Source organism: Protobothrops mucrosquamatus, unplaced genomic scaffold (assembly GCF_001527695.2).
Source record: "Protobothrops mucrosquamatus isolate PMUCROS unplaced genomic scaffold, P.Mucros_1.0 scaffold_156, whole genome shotgun sequence".
NCBI classification, from domain to species: Eukaryota; Metazoa; Chordata; class Lepidosauria; order Squamata; family Viperidae; genus Protobothrops; species Protobothrops mucrosquamatus.
Window position 1 is genome coordinate 165,777 of NW_015386232.1, and position 12,380 is coordinate 178,156.

The 12,380-nt window shown below is 35.9% G+C and overlaps 1 protein-coding gene across 1 annotated transcript in view; it reads left to right on the forward strand.

The window, feature by feature from the left end:
- XPOT (exportin for tRNA) overlaps positions 1-12,380 on the forward strand; it is a 59,937-nt gene that overhangs the window by 39,707 nt on the left and 7,850 nt on the right. Inside the window, exons 13-22 of the mRNA XM_015820788.2 lie at positions 1,501-1,642; positions 1,734-1,853; positions 2,023-2,117; positions 2,602-2,671; positions 5,841-6,079; positions 6,714-6,999; positions 8,446-8,635; positions 10,098-10,214; positions 10,389-10,504; positions 11,185-11,232. Of these exons, the coding sequence (XP_015676274.1) occupies positions 1,501-1,642; positions 1,734-1,853; positions 2,023-2,117; positions 2,602-2,671; positions 5,841-6,079; positions 6,714-6,999; positions 8,446-8,635; positions 10,098-10,214; positions 10,389-10,504; positions 11,185-11,232 (1,423 nt within the window). The remainder of the gene's footprint in view (positions 1-1,500; positions 1,643-1,733; positions 1,854-2,022; positions 2,118-2,601; positions 2,672-5,840; positions 6,080-6,713; positions 7,000-8,445; positions 8,636-10,097; positions 10,215-10,388; positions 10,505-11,184; positions 11,233-12,380) is intronic.

A 12,380-nucleotide genomic window follows, 5' to 3' on the forward strand; every position in this document is an offset into this window, starting at 1 on the left:
GATGGATCGAAGAAATAATAGACCAACCCGTAGACTGGAAACCAGAGATCTTTTTGCTGGGTATTTTAAACAGAAAATATAGTAAAGAAATACGGTACTTAATTCTACATATAACAACGGCAGCAAGAATAGCATACGCACAGTTCTGGAAAAATGAGAATATACCATCAGAGGAAGAAGTGATAAGAAAAATCCTGGATTGTGCTGAGATGGACAAATTAACAAAAGAGATAAAAGAAAAGGAAGACACAGAATACTATCTAATATGGAACAAGTGGTATGACTGGTTGGAGACTAGAAATAATAGAGAATAAATGTAGAAAGGTCAAAAGTGGAAAATGTGTATAATAATGTATGAAGGAAGAAAAATGCAAATAAGAAACAACGGGGCAACAAGGACAAATATTCTAAAGAAGAATAAGGGGGGAAATGTAAATAATAGAAGATTACTGTTACGAAATCGCTGTTAAAAAAGGGAGAAGTATATACTGTGTGTGTATGTGTATTATGTTTTGTTTTGTTGGTTTAAAAAAAAACTGCTTGGGGGAGGCGAGGGCATTTGGTCAGGTGCGGCAACCTTACCCTGCACGGCTTTGGCAGGTGTCTGGCGGGGAGGGAAGCAACTAGTCCGCCACCATGCTAGCACCGCTGCGTTGCTTCTCTATCCCATGCACAGGCCCCACCACACCTCCGCGCTCTCGCAGCCTACCAGTGCTGGTACCGGCAAAAAGTAAGCCTTCCCCGAAAGTAAAACACTATGCTTACTTCAGAGCCCAAAAGAAAGTAAGACAGTGTCTTACTTTTGGGGAAACACGGTACATTTTAGTACCCAAAATTTGATTACTGGAACTATAATGTAGATACGGATTTCATAGGGTTTTTTTGCCATGTAGTTCCTTTGTTAAGGAACTATTTGTTTCATTAACCTAAGGGGAAAAAACTTGTTAAAGGCAATACCTTTCTCCTGAAAGAAAGAAAAAGAAATGTTGTTGCTAGTAAATTGAAAGAATTAAGTAGCTTCAGCTTCAAAAATACCTGGCAATTTAAAACACAAGGACAAAATTTTAATGTGGGAGAAAGAGGATTGCATACAACAAACAGGAAGAATTAATTTTATTATAATATAATGCCAAATTAAGTTTCTTCTTGTTCACATGAAAAATATTTGAATCATCTTCCCTCTTTTAGGGTTCATATTCTGTAGTGCATACTATAGTAAAAATATAGAGAGTTTATACCAAATTAATCAAATTTCAAATTTTATTGTCCATTATCGCCATAAGCAACAACTGGTGACTTGGAGATAGTTTGCCCAAAAGATAGAAGACAGGTGTTGAGAAGATTGATGTAGTTCATAATCCCATAAATTGTTAATGCTTAATTTATCTGTTGATGAAACATTTATGTTTTTATATGTATATTTAATACAGCTGAATTCTAATAAATTATAAAATAATTCCATATTTTATTAATTTGTCTTCTATCTATTCTTTTTTATAGGAATTGGCAAACCAAACCGTTTATGGAAGTAGAAGTAGCAATAAGATTGTTGTACATGTTAGCTGAAGCTCTTCCAGTATCGCATAGTGCTCACTTTACAGGTGATACAAAAGCTAGTGCTCTGCAAGATATGATGCGGACTGTAAGTGTGAATCACAATTGGTGTAATTTTTTACAATTTTTATATTAACAAAATTGACTCAGTCATTTTTCTCTTTTCCTTTTCTCTTTAGTTGGTTACATCAGGTATTAGCACCTACCAGCACACATCAGTAACTCTGGAATTCTTTGAGACTGTGGTCAGATATGAAAAATTTTTCTCTCTGGAACCTCAGCACATTCCAAATGTTTTAGTAAGTTCATACTAGATAGCTATTTGTTTATGCAATTATCAATAATATTATGGTATTTCTTTTATTATATTAAAAAAGTTGAAAAATATTGAACCCCTTTAGTAATCAATTTGCCTCTTTTAGTTTGTTAGAAATTCAACTGGCTAAATTGTTGCCTTTTTAATTGCAGATAGCATTCTTGGATCATAGAGGTCTTCGCCATACTAATCCAAAAGTACGAAGCAGAATAGCATACCTTTTTTCCAGATTTGTCAAATCCCTCAAGTAAGCTTAATGACAATTAAGTCATTTAATAAAAGTGAATATTCTGAATAGAATATGATGGGTTTGGTACATAAAGGAAACTGTTAAATACATTCAGAAGGATGTTTTTCCAGCACAAATAATAGAAGCATATCTTAATTTTTAAGACTGATTTTTACCTCCAAAGACCAAAGTCATTAATTTATAATTTACCCTTCTTTACAACTATAAATTATTCTAAATCTATACATACTATAGTGGTATAATTCTAAATCATGGTTTTCTTATCTCCACATTAATGAAACTCTAATGTGATATGATGATCAATTCATTCAGTAAATACTGGGTCTCTTTTGCTCTGCCATTGGATTATAAGATAGGATTGCATAATTGGTACTGTAATTTCTAACTGAGAAACTTTAATATAGAGGTATTGTTGAATTTTAATATTGGAGCTATTTAACATATTTATGTGTATAATGTGGTTTACATTCTTATGCTTTAGTAAACAAATGAATCCTTTTATTGAAGATGTATTGAACAGAATACAAGACCTGCTAGAGCTTTTGCCACCTGTAAGTTTTTTATATAATATTTTATTAGTTTTCTAATTTTATAATTAAGTATTTAAAAAGCAATGTGGTGACTGGGTTAATCAATAGTTTAATAACATACATAAATCTTTAGTATAAATCTCAAGTTACAATATCAGATATTTCCTCTCTTTTCCCCTTAATATCTACTATCTCATATTAGGCTAATACAGTAAAACATCTTTGTTACATTTATCAATAATTTATCAATAATTTATCAATAATTTTTAGCTTATACATATCTTAATTGTGTTGGCATTCAATCCTTAAATATAATCAATGTCCTGTTATTGCTTTTTCCCCAAGCTTTAATTTCCATCAATATTCAAATTCACATTTGGTATTTATAATTTCCAAGCTTTAGGTAACCAAAGTTTCCCTTATCTCAACTTCTTCCTTTTTCCCTTTTCATAGCAAAATCTAATATTCTAAATACACATCTTATCTATTTAAATATAGTCTTATTCTGTTTTCTAAAATTTATCTATTTTCCACCCTATTAATTAATAATACAGTATCCCTTCTAATAATTCAAAACCATTATATGTATTGTCTGGGTTAACCAATAAATCAGTAATATACATAATTTTTTTAGGTCTAATTTTTAAAAGCTCAAATACTCCCTCTCTTTTTCTGGTAATATCTATTATCTCATATTGGGCAAACAGAATTCTAATTTTCAACTGATTTCCAAATATTTTTGGAATAGGTGACCAAAATTTCCCTTATCTCAATTTCTCCCTTTTTCTCTTTTCATACCAAAGTCTATTAGTCTTGTTATAAACCTTACCTTTTCAATTATAATTTTACTTTATTTTCTAAAAATTATCTATTTTCCACCATATTTAACCCTCTAGTTAGTAATATGAAATCCCCTCTAATAAATCAAAACCCTTATTTTCTTCAGCCTTACTCTGGCTTTCTTGCTTTGCCAACTAACCTTCCAAGTCAGTGCTTTTGAATCATCAAATAGTTCTCCCTCTGTTATTATATATATTATTTGGAATAAGAAAGACCATTTGGTTGCATTTTTTTGGAAGAACTAGTCCATTTGTATTCATTAGATTGCCTCCCTATTACTCCAATTTCCCACAATTGTCCTGATAGGTTTATCTTCCATTCAATCTGTTCTTCTTCCTTTTCCTCAAATTTCTTCTGATTTTTGTAAAAAGTCTTTTCCATTTTCAGTGTTGTCACTCCATTTTCTGAATTTTCCGTTGGCTAGATCTGTTGGTCAGTTGAGTCCTCTGTCTTAGTGTTTAGTTGTTCCACTTCTCCCGTTATTTTCTGCATTGTTAGTTCTTTGATTGTAGTCAAGATCTGGGATTGTATATTTAAGCTGGCATCTTGTTCCTTTATGTTGCATCTTATTTTGTCACAAGCTGAAAGATTGGTTTAGTGTATTGGTTTCAATATGGAAAGGATTTTTTCTTGATCTTCATCCATATTCTCTTGATAGTATGTTAAGTTGAAAACTTTAGAATCAAACATTAAAAGTAGTATTTTTGTTTTTTATAACACATGAAATAGATCTTTATGGAAGATCTATTTCATGTGTTATAGGTGGGCTTTATAGTAGACATTGTTTGTCAAGTAAGAGTTTATAGTCCAAGGTATTCCATCATCTTGTATAATAACATATGCTTCTCATGTAAAGAAATAGGAAAGCAATTCCCCACATATAGCTCTGAAAGACAGTAAAAGTTTACATTCATAGTTCAAACAGGCCAGATATGCCGCCCACAAGTTCCTTCTTTGCAGCTGAGTTTTTCACAGGTGGTAGCTGTCAAGGTCAGAGAAGTTTTTTCTGGAGTCTGGGCTTCAAGCCAAGTCTCTTTTAGGCAATAACAAGTTGTAATACCATACTTCGCCTCAAGATGTCACCGGTGCTGTTTAAAGCTTTTTAAGTCCAAAGTTTTTATGATAGTTTTTCAGGTCTTATTTTTTTTTTTAGATAAAAACAAACGTCTCCAGAAAGAATAGGAGCACTTTAGTTTCAAAAGCATATATATCCATTTAGATTAAAATTGTTCTTATAGTTGCTCTGTTTCCCCTGGGTAGTTAGTCGCCGCCTTTCTCAGAGGGTGGGGTAGAAATTCCCTTCCCTCTCTCCTCACAGGGGAAAAAATACTTTGGGCAGCTTTTACAGGGAAAAAATACTTAAAGTCTTAAAGAGAAGATCAGATCTCACCCAGTTTCATCTGCGTTGCTTTAAAGGTGCTTGGTGGTGATTTTGACTTCGGCTTTCAGTAGCTTAGTGACGAGCCATATTGCTATGGCCGGTCTTTCCCCTGCCGGTTTGGAGGGCTTCCCCGGATCAAATAGAAGGGCTGCCGCCCTCCCACGATCAAGCGGGTGTCCTCTCCTTGCTCGTCGCCCCTACAGGGTGACTTTCAACCCTTTCCATGGTCCCCCAGTGGGACGAATTCGGACGCGAAAGACCGAGCTCAGACTTGTGGACTGCTGAACGAGGGAGAGTTTAGTTTACTGAATTTCCACTTAAATATTGGAGATAGTTAATGGAATTTATATATTTATAATGGATCTTTTCTTTGAAAACTCAAGGTGGCAAACATGGAGATCTCCCCTTGTATTATCTCCATAATACAACCTATTGGTCTTGTAATCATCTGATGAGCTCTGTAAATAAGAATGGACTTGAAACTGGATCTCTCTACCTCAAGCCCATCACTTTAATCTCTGTTCCATATTGGTTTCTAATATATACATATATTTGATTTATATGTTCATCAAGTAAGAACATTATCTCAAATTAGCCACATATAATATGTTTGGTTTGTATTGAGAGAGACTAAAACTGGTCTCAGTTTTACAGGATTATAGCCACAATCCATAGTATATCAATAAAGTATTGAAATGTAATATTTATATAATAAAGTTACTGTAATTAGAATATGCAGTTATAAGGGAGCATTTTCAAATAAATCATGGCTACACTAGTTAACAATAATCATACAGCATTGGGTGCAAGATGTTATAGGGTGTTCTGTGCAATTTAGATTGATTTGGGGTTTTTGTTATAAAACTTGGGGAGACTGTAGAACTCAGCAAGCAGAATAATTAGAAAATTATTCTAATTCTAGGAAAAAATATTTAATGTTGAATACTCTTCTCTTTTTCTGGGTTCTAGGAGAATGGTTACCAGGCTTTATTAAGCAGTGATGATCAACTTTTTATTTATGAGACTGCAGGAGTATTGATTGTGAACAGTGAATACTCTACAGAACGCAAGCAGGCTTTAATGAGGAACCTTTTGACTCCTCTAATGGAGAGATTCAAAGTGCTGCTAGAAAAGCTTGTGATGGCACAAGATGAAGACAGACAGATGGCATTAGCTGATTGCCTACATCATGCAGTAGGCTTTGCAAGGTGGGATTTGTGTAGCCTATTTGAATTATATTTAAAAGTAGTGTAGTTGTCAGCATAAAAATAGCAGGTTAGAACTAAACTTGTTTTTACATTGTTAGTTATTACTTCAGCTCTTCCCTTCAAGGTGTTCTACCTCCACTTAGCTTGGACAACCTCTGCAGAAAGATATTATGATAGATCTAGTGAAAGCCACTGAGTAGTCCAGAAGAATCAAGAAGGCTACTGTCCTCCTTCAGTCTTCTGATAAAAATCAACAATTGGGGTTAACAAGGCTATGCCCAAACCCAGCTGAAATGGAACTAGGAAATCTATTTCTTCCAGAAGTTTCTAGATCTAAACAGCTATCACATACTTACACCTCTTGTGCAAGAAGAGTATGTTGGCTATAGTTATAATGATAAAATAAGGCAATAATTGTTCAGATCTTCTGCATCCAATGATATTTTAGTACCTCTTGTTCAGAGAAATTTATATTCTCCTGGACCAAGCTGAGTATCTCTTTGCTACTGTATGAAATAAAACATTGGTGTAAAGAAGAAGAGAATCCAACTTATTTCAAATTATTCATCCTAGGAAGCTATTTTATATGGCATACCAAAACCATAGTGTAATGTATCTTTTTTTATTTGCATAGTCGTACTAGCAAAGCTTTCAGCAATAAGCAGACAGTTAAACAATGCGGATGCTCAGAAGTGTATCTGGACTGCTTACAAACATTTCTACCAGCTCTCAGCTGCCCCTTGCAGAAGGAAGTTCTTAGAAGTGGTGTACGCACCTTTCTTCACCGAATGATTATTTGTTTAGAGGAAGAAGTTCTCCCATTCATTCCTTCAGCCTCTGAACATATGCTCAAGGATTGTGAAGCAAAAGATCTTCAAGAATTTATTCCCCTCATAAACCAGATCACAGCAAAGTTTAAGGTAAGAGTCTATCTTAAATGTCTCAGTCTTTTTATATCTACTAGTCGTTTCAAATTTAATAAAATAGCTACTCTGAGGAAAATCCATTTTAAAAAATGGCTATTATGTTGGTTGCAGCTAGTTACAAAACATCCATTTCATATACTAATATTAAAGTAATCTTAAAAGAAAAATTGCCAAAACCTAGAATGCAAGGCATATATGGCACCTGACCTTCATATATTATCAAAATACAAAACTTCTATTCTGAATCCACCATTTGTTGCTGTTGAGACTAAATGAGAAACAAATAGTAAGTTCATGAGAATCTAGCAACGCCTCCACATTGGAGACTGAAACCACTTCATGTCATGGACCCCTCAGAAGCTGGTTTGGAGGAGGAGGAGGAGGAGGAGGAGGAGGAAAAGTTGGAGCGGGGACCATCTGACAGGGAAGGCAGGCTAGAGACTGAGGACGATGCTGTCCTGACCCCCTCAGGAATTGGGGGATGAGGTTGACCAGATGGAGAGCTGCCTGCCTGCACAGACCCAGGAGGATGGCTGCTGACTGGCAGTAGTGCTGATAAGCATCCAATTTCCTCTGACAGGAACAGCTACCTGCTTCACTCCCAAGGGCCAGGAGAGTGGAACGTAGGCAAGCCAGAGAAGGGCTGCAAGGCTACTCGGGAGGAGGTCGCCCATCCCTCCTCACAAGGAACACCTGGAGGGGAGTAGCTGTAGGGAGTTAGTCTTTGCTAGGAACAATTGTTTACTTTGGTTTACACTCCCCTGGCTTTTACTCCTGCCTGTTGCTGTTTGCCTTGCCTTGCTTTGAAGATTGGTTTTCGCATTTTGTTTTGGACCTCGCCCTTTTCTGGTGGCTACATTTTGTCTTTGCTTTACTGGGACTTTGGAACTGCTTCTTTTCTGGGACCTGTTTCTTGTCTGAGGACTGCCCTTGTATTGTGCCTGGACCCTGCCTGGTGGATTGGACTTGGAACTCTGGACCTTGCCTTGTGAGCGTGCTCCTACTCTGTGGACTTTCTTGGTACTATAGGGGCTGTTGTTTGGGGAACTAAGGGTGGCTACCTTCAAGGTAGCATGAGAGTGGAGCCTTACTGGTTGTTGAAGGGTCATTGGTGGGAACTTTGCTTAAGAAAAATAAAGAACTCTTTAAGCCTGCCTTGCATTGACCACCTGGGTCATAACACTTTAAACCATGCTGTTAGTGGTCCAGGGTGCAGACAAACCACATTGTTTCCAGCTTAGCCTGGTTATAATAATAAAATGTTAATGCACAAATAGGAAATGATTAAGGAATACAAAGTTAATACAAGCCATGAACTTACAGCTGAACTTAATTTTATGGAGCAGTTACAGACTGTTTTTATAACTTTTTCCATTTTTATTATTGTATTATGTATTTATTCATCATAAACTTAATTAGCGATATTTTTCATATCTATAGACCCAGGTCTCTCCATTTCTTCAGCAAATGTTTATGCCATTACTGCATGCTATTTTTGAAGTCTTGCACCAGCCTGCTGAAGATAACGACCAATCTGCTGCTTTAGAAAAGCAAATGTTGCGAAGAAGTTACTTTGCTTTTCTACAAACAGTCACTGGCAGTGGAATGAGTGAAGTCATAGCAAATCAGGGTAAGATAAAAGTCTGTTTTCAAACTTTAATCATAATAAAATTAGAAAACTAGGGATGGGGAATGCCCTACTCATCAATTTTCTTTGTTAGGAGGCACATTTTGCGAATGGCAGTTTCCTCAAAATAAATATATTTACATTTATGGCCTTTTGTATTGCTAGTGCAAAATACTTTTTTTTTCTATAAAACATATCTCCTTTTCCAAATAGACTTTAGGGATTGTTATTTTTATGTTTTTAACATGCAGAAAGAAAAGATGAAAAGGTGGTAAAATAATATTTAAAAACTGTGTGTATAAATAGATTTTAAAGGCATACATTTTTAAGAATGCTATTTAACATTGTTGCTATGGAATAATGTTGATCCATTAAGATCAGAAAGCTGGTTTCCAGGCAAAGAGTAGTCCAAAACTGCAAATCTAGAGTGACGTTGTTTCCATCATAAAAGATATACTGTAAAACTCTACATACTTATCACCTACATAATTCTTCATATATTGATAACATTCCAAAGTTGAAGAGGATAATCAAAATTATTTTCATATTTTTAAATTGTATTACTTTTCCCAAAACCATATTAACATATTTTTTTCATGTAACACAGTGGCTAGTCCTGTTATTTTAGTTTTTTATTTCCTCCATATTTTTACACTTGCTACATATGAAGATGACAACCACTCCTTTTTAAACATTCATTGGTGTGTCCAATGAACAAAAATTGCATTGAATTAACGTCATCTTAAAATAATAAAGTAAAAGGTAAAAGAATCCCTGCAGATTTTATTCCACTAGTCTTTGCTAGCTATAGGGAGCGGTGCTCATCTCTGTTTCAAGGCCACTGAGTTAGTGCTGTCCAAAGACATTTTCGTGGTCATATGGCCAGCATGACATCACGGAGCACTGTTACCTTCCAATTGAAGTGGTACCTATTTATCTACTCACATTTGCATGCTTTCGAACTGCTAGGAGGCCAGGAGCTGGGACAAGGATAGGATCTCACCCCATCAAATGGCGCTCAGCATCATAACTGCTGAGTCACCACACCATCCTTAACCACTGAGCCACTGCACTCAGAGACATATTTGATATTCTTTGTACTTTATGACCCATGAATATTTATATAAAAAAGATTTATCTGCAGTTTTCAAACCAGAATTATCCCAAAATGTAAGTTTATTATTTGAATAAGGCTGAAAATTAGGACTTTTAATTCTGGAAGCACAATATGATTAAGATTAAAAGAGAACCAAACCCTGGATGATACAGTGCCATGAATAATTCAGAACAGGATTGAACTGAACTATTTAATAAGATAGTTCTTAAATTTATTTTTGTATGTTCCTTGAAGGAGGGCCATTTTGCATCCATTTATATGTAGAAAACATCTGTCTTTGTAAATAACTTTTTATGATTCAGAAGAATTAATTATGTATTACTAAATTCTACTGACTCTTGTTTCTAGGTGCAGACAATGTGGAGCATGTGCTGTTCACAATCATCCAAGGAGCAGTTGACTATCCTGATCCTATTGCTCAGAAAACTTGCTTTATCATTCTTTCAAAATTGGTGGAACTTTGGGGTAAGTCTCCATTCATATTTTAATGGTTTAAACTGAATGCAATTTTACTGTGTGCATTCAAATGAGCGTATTTGAAGTACACTGATAGTAGGTTGATATAATAATGCATTATTGCAAGCCTATTTACTAAATAGTGGATGAAGGAATTGATTAGAACACTCATATTTTTTTTAGGAGGCAAAGATGGACTTGTTGGTTTTGCTGACTTTGTCTATAAACATATTGTTCCTGCATGTTTCTTAGCACCTTTGAAACAAACATTTGACTTAGCAGATGCACAGACAGTATTGGTAGGTATTCTATCATATGATTTTATTGAGAAATTGCTGAATGTGTTTATGCTATTTACTGGTGATTTACTTGGAGTTAAATGAAAACTAGGAATCTTGGATAACATTTGTTGCCCAGAAAATATAGTGGTCAATTTTCATAACCTCTGAATTCTGCCCAAATGTAAAAGCTTAAAAAAGTTATCTCAAAGTATTCTAAGTTTCCAGATTTTTTGTGTATGAGTTATATTCACAACTACTTAGTAGCATTAAAATACTGTTTCTATGACACATAGACAGGATTTCTGCTGAATTTCAAACTGCCAGGTTTGGGATTTGGATCTCACCAGGGTTTCTGTATAGACTAAACCCTGCTCAAAAAGTGTTGGGCTTTAAGTTCAAATGATATTGGTGATACATGGAAATTACATTTCCACTCCAAAGCATGGCTTCAAAGACCTAGAAAATCCTTTGTCTGGAAGACTTTATAATAATGGTAGAATTTCCATCTGAATAGATGAAACAGATGGCTGCCATAGAAACACTTAACACACAAGATTGTTAAATAGCTTAGATCTTTTAAAGTTGAACATGTCATTTTTTCACATAATTTGTATTAGTCCCCTAAAACTTAAATTACAAACATTTAAACTGCAATATTCAAACATTTGGACTGAAATCCCTTTGTTTTGTTTTAATAGGCTTTATCAGAATGTGCAGTGACATTAAAAACAATTCATCTCAAAAGGGTAAGGAACCTGAAATTAATATTTTATTTGAAACTTGTCTTACTGAGGAATTTTGGATAACTTATTTTGACAGTTTTTCTCCTTTTTAATTTCCATTTTTGTTCTGGCAATAGCACCATCAGAAATCCAGATAGCAAACTGAAACCTGTGTTTCTCTGAAAATAAGACCTGGCTAGTCTTATATTGTTTTTGCCTCCAAAAGATGCAGCAGGTCTTATTTTCCAGGAATGTCTTACCTTAGGACCACCACAGCCAGGCCTCCCATGCCCTGACACCTGTTGCGCCGCTGCCTGAATTCTTCTGCAGCCACGTGGCCCAACACGATGGGCACAATGAGCCTCGCAGGCTCCTGCCGTGAGCGGCACAATCAGCGGCACAATCAGCGTAATGAGCCATGCGGCCTCCTACAACCGGCGGCAGCAGTGTGATCGGTATGACGAGCCTCATGGCCTCCTGCCACAACTGGCAGCAGTGGCGCAATGCACCATGTGGCATGTGGCCGCAAGCAGCTGCAGAAGAACTCAAGCAGCAGCGCAACAGGTGTTGGTGCCTGGGAGACCTGGCTGCAGCGGTCCTAAAGTAAGTGGGTGCTGGACATGTGGGGCAGCTCCACCCACCCATCCCCACCCTAGCTTGATTTTTATGCTTGCCTCTTGCCCCAAAACTAGGGCTTATTTTTTGGGTAGGCCTTATATTGAGTGCATGTGTAAAAATCAAGCTAGGGCTTATTTTTGGGATAGGTCTTATTTTGGTGAAAACCCGATTGTACTTCCTCAATGTAGCTTAATGAAATAAATTACTCTATTCCAGTGGTTCTCAACCTTTCTAATGCCGCGACCCATAGTACAGTTCCCCATGTTGTGGTGACCCCCAACCACTTATACATCGCCGGGTGCCAGGGGCGTGGCCAAGTGGGTGTGGCCACCATGTGGTGACCCCCAACCATAACATTATTTTCGTTGCTACTTCATAACTGTAATTTTGCTACTGTTATGAATAGTAATGTAAATATCTGATATGCAGGGTGTATTTTCATTGTTACGAATTGAACATAATTAAAGCATAGTGATTAATCACAAAAACAATATAGCAATGCTCGCTGGAGAAGCTTACTCTTCCTTGCTCAAAAATGTTGGGAGGGAGGGAAG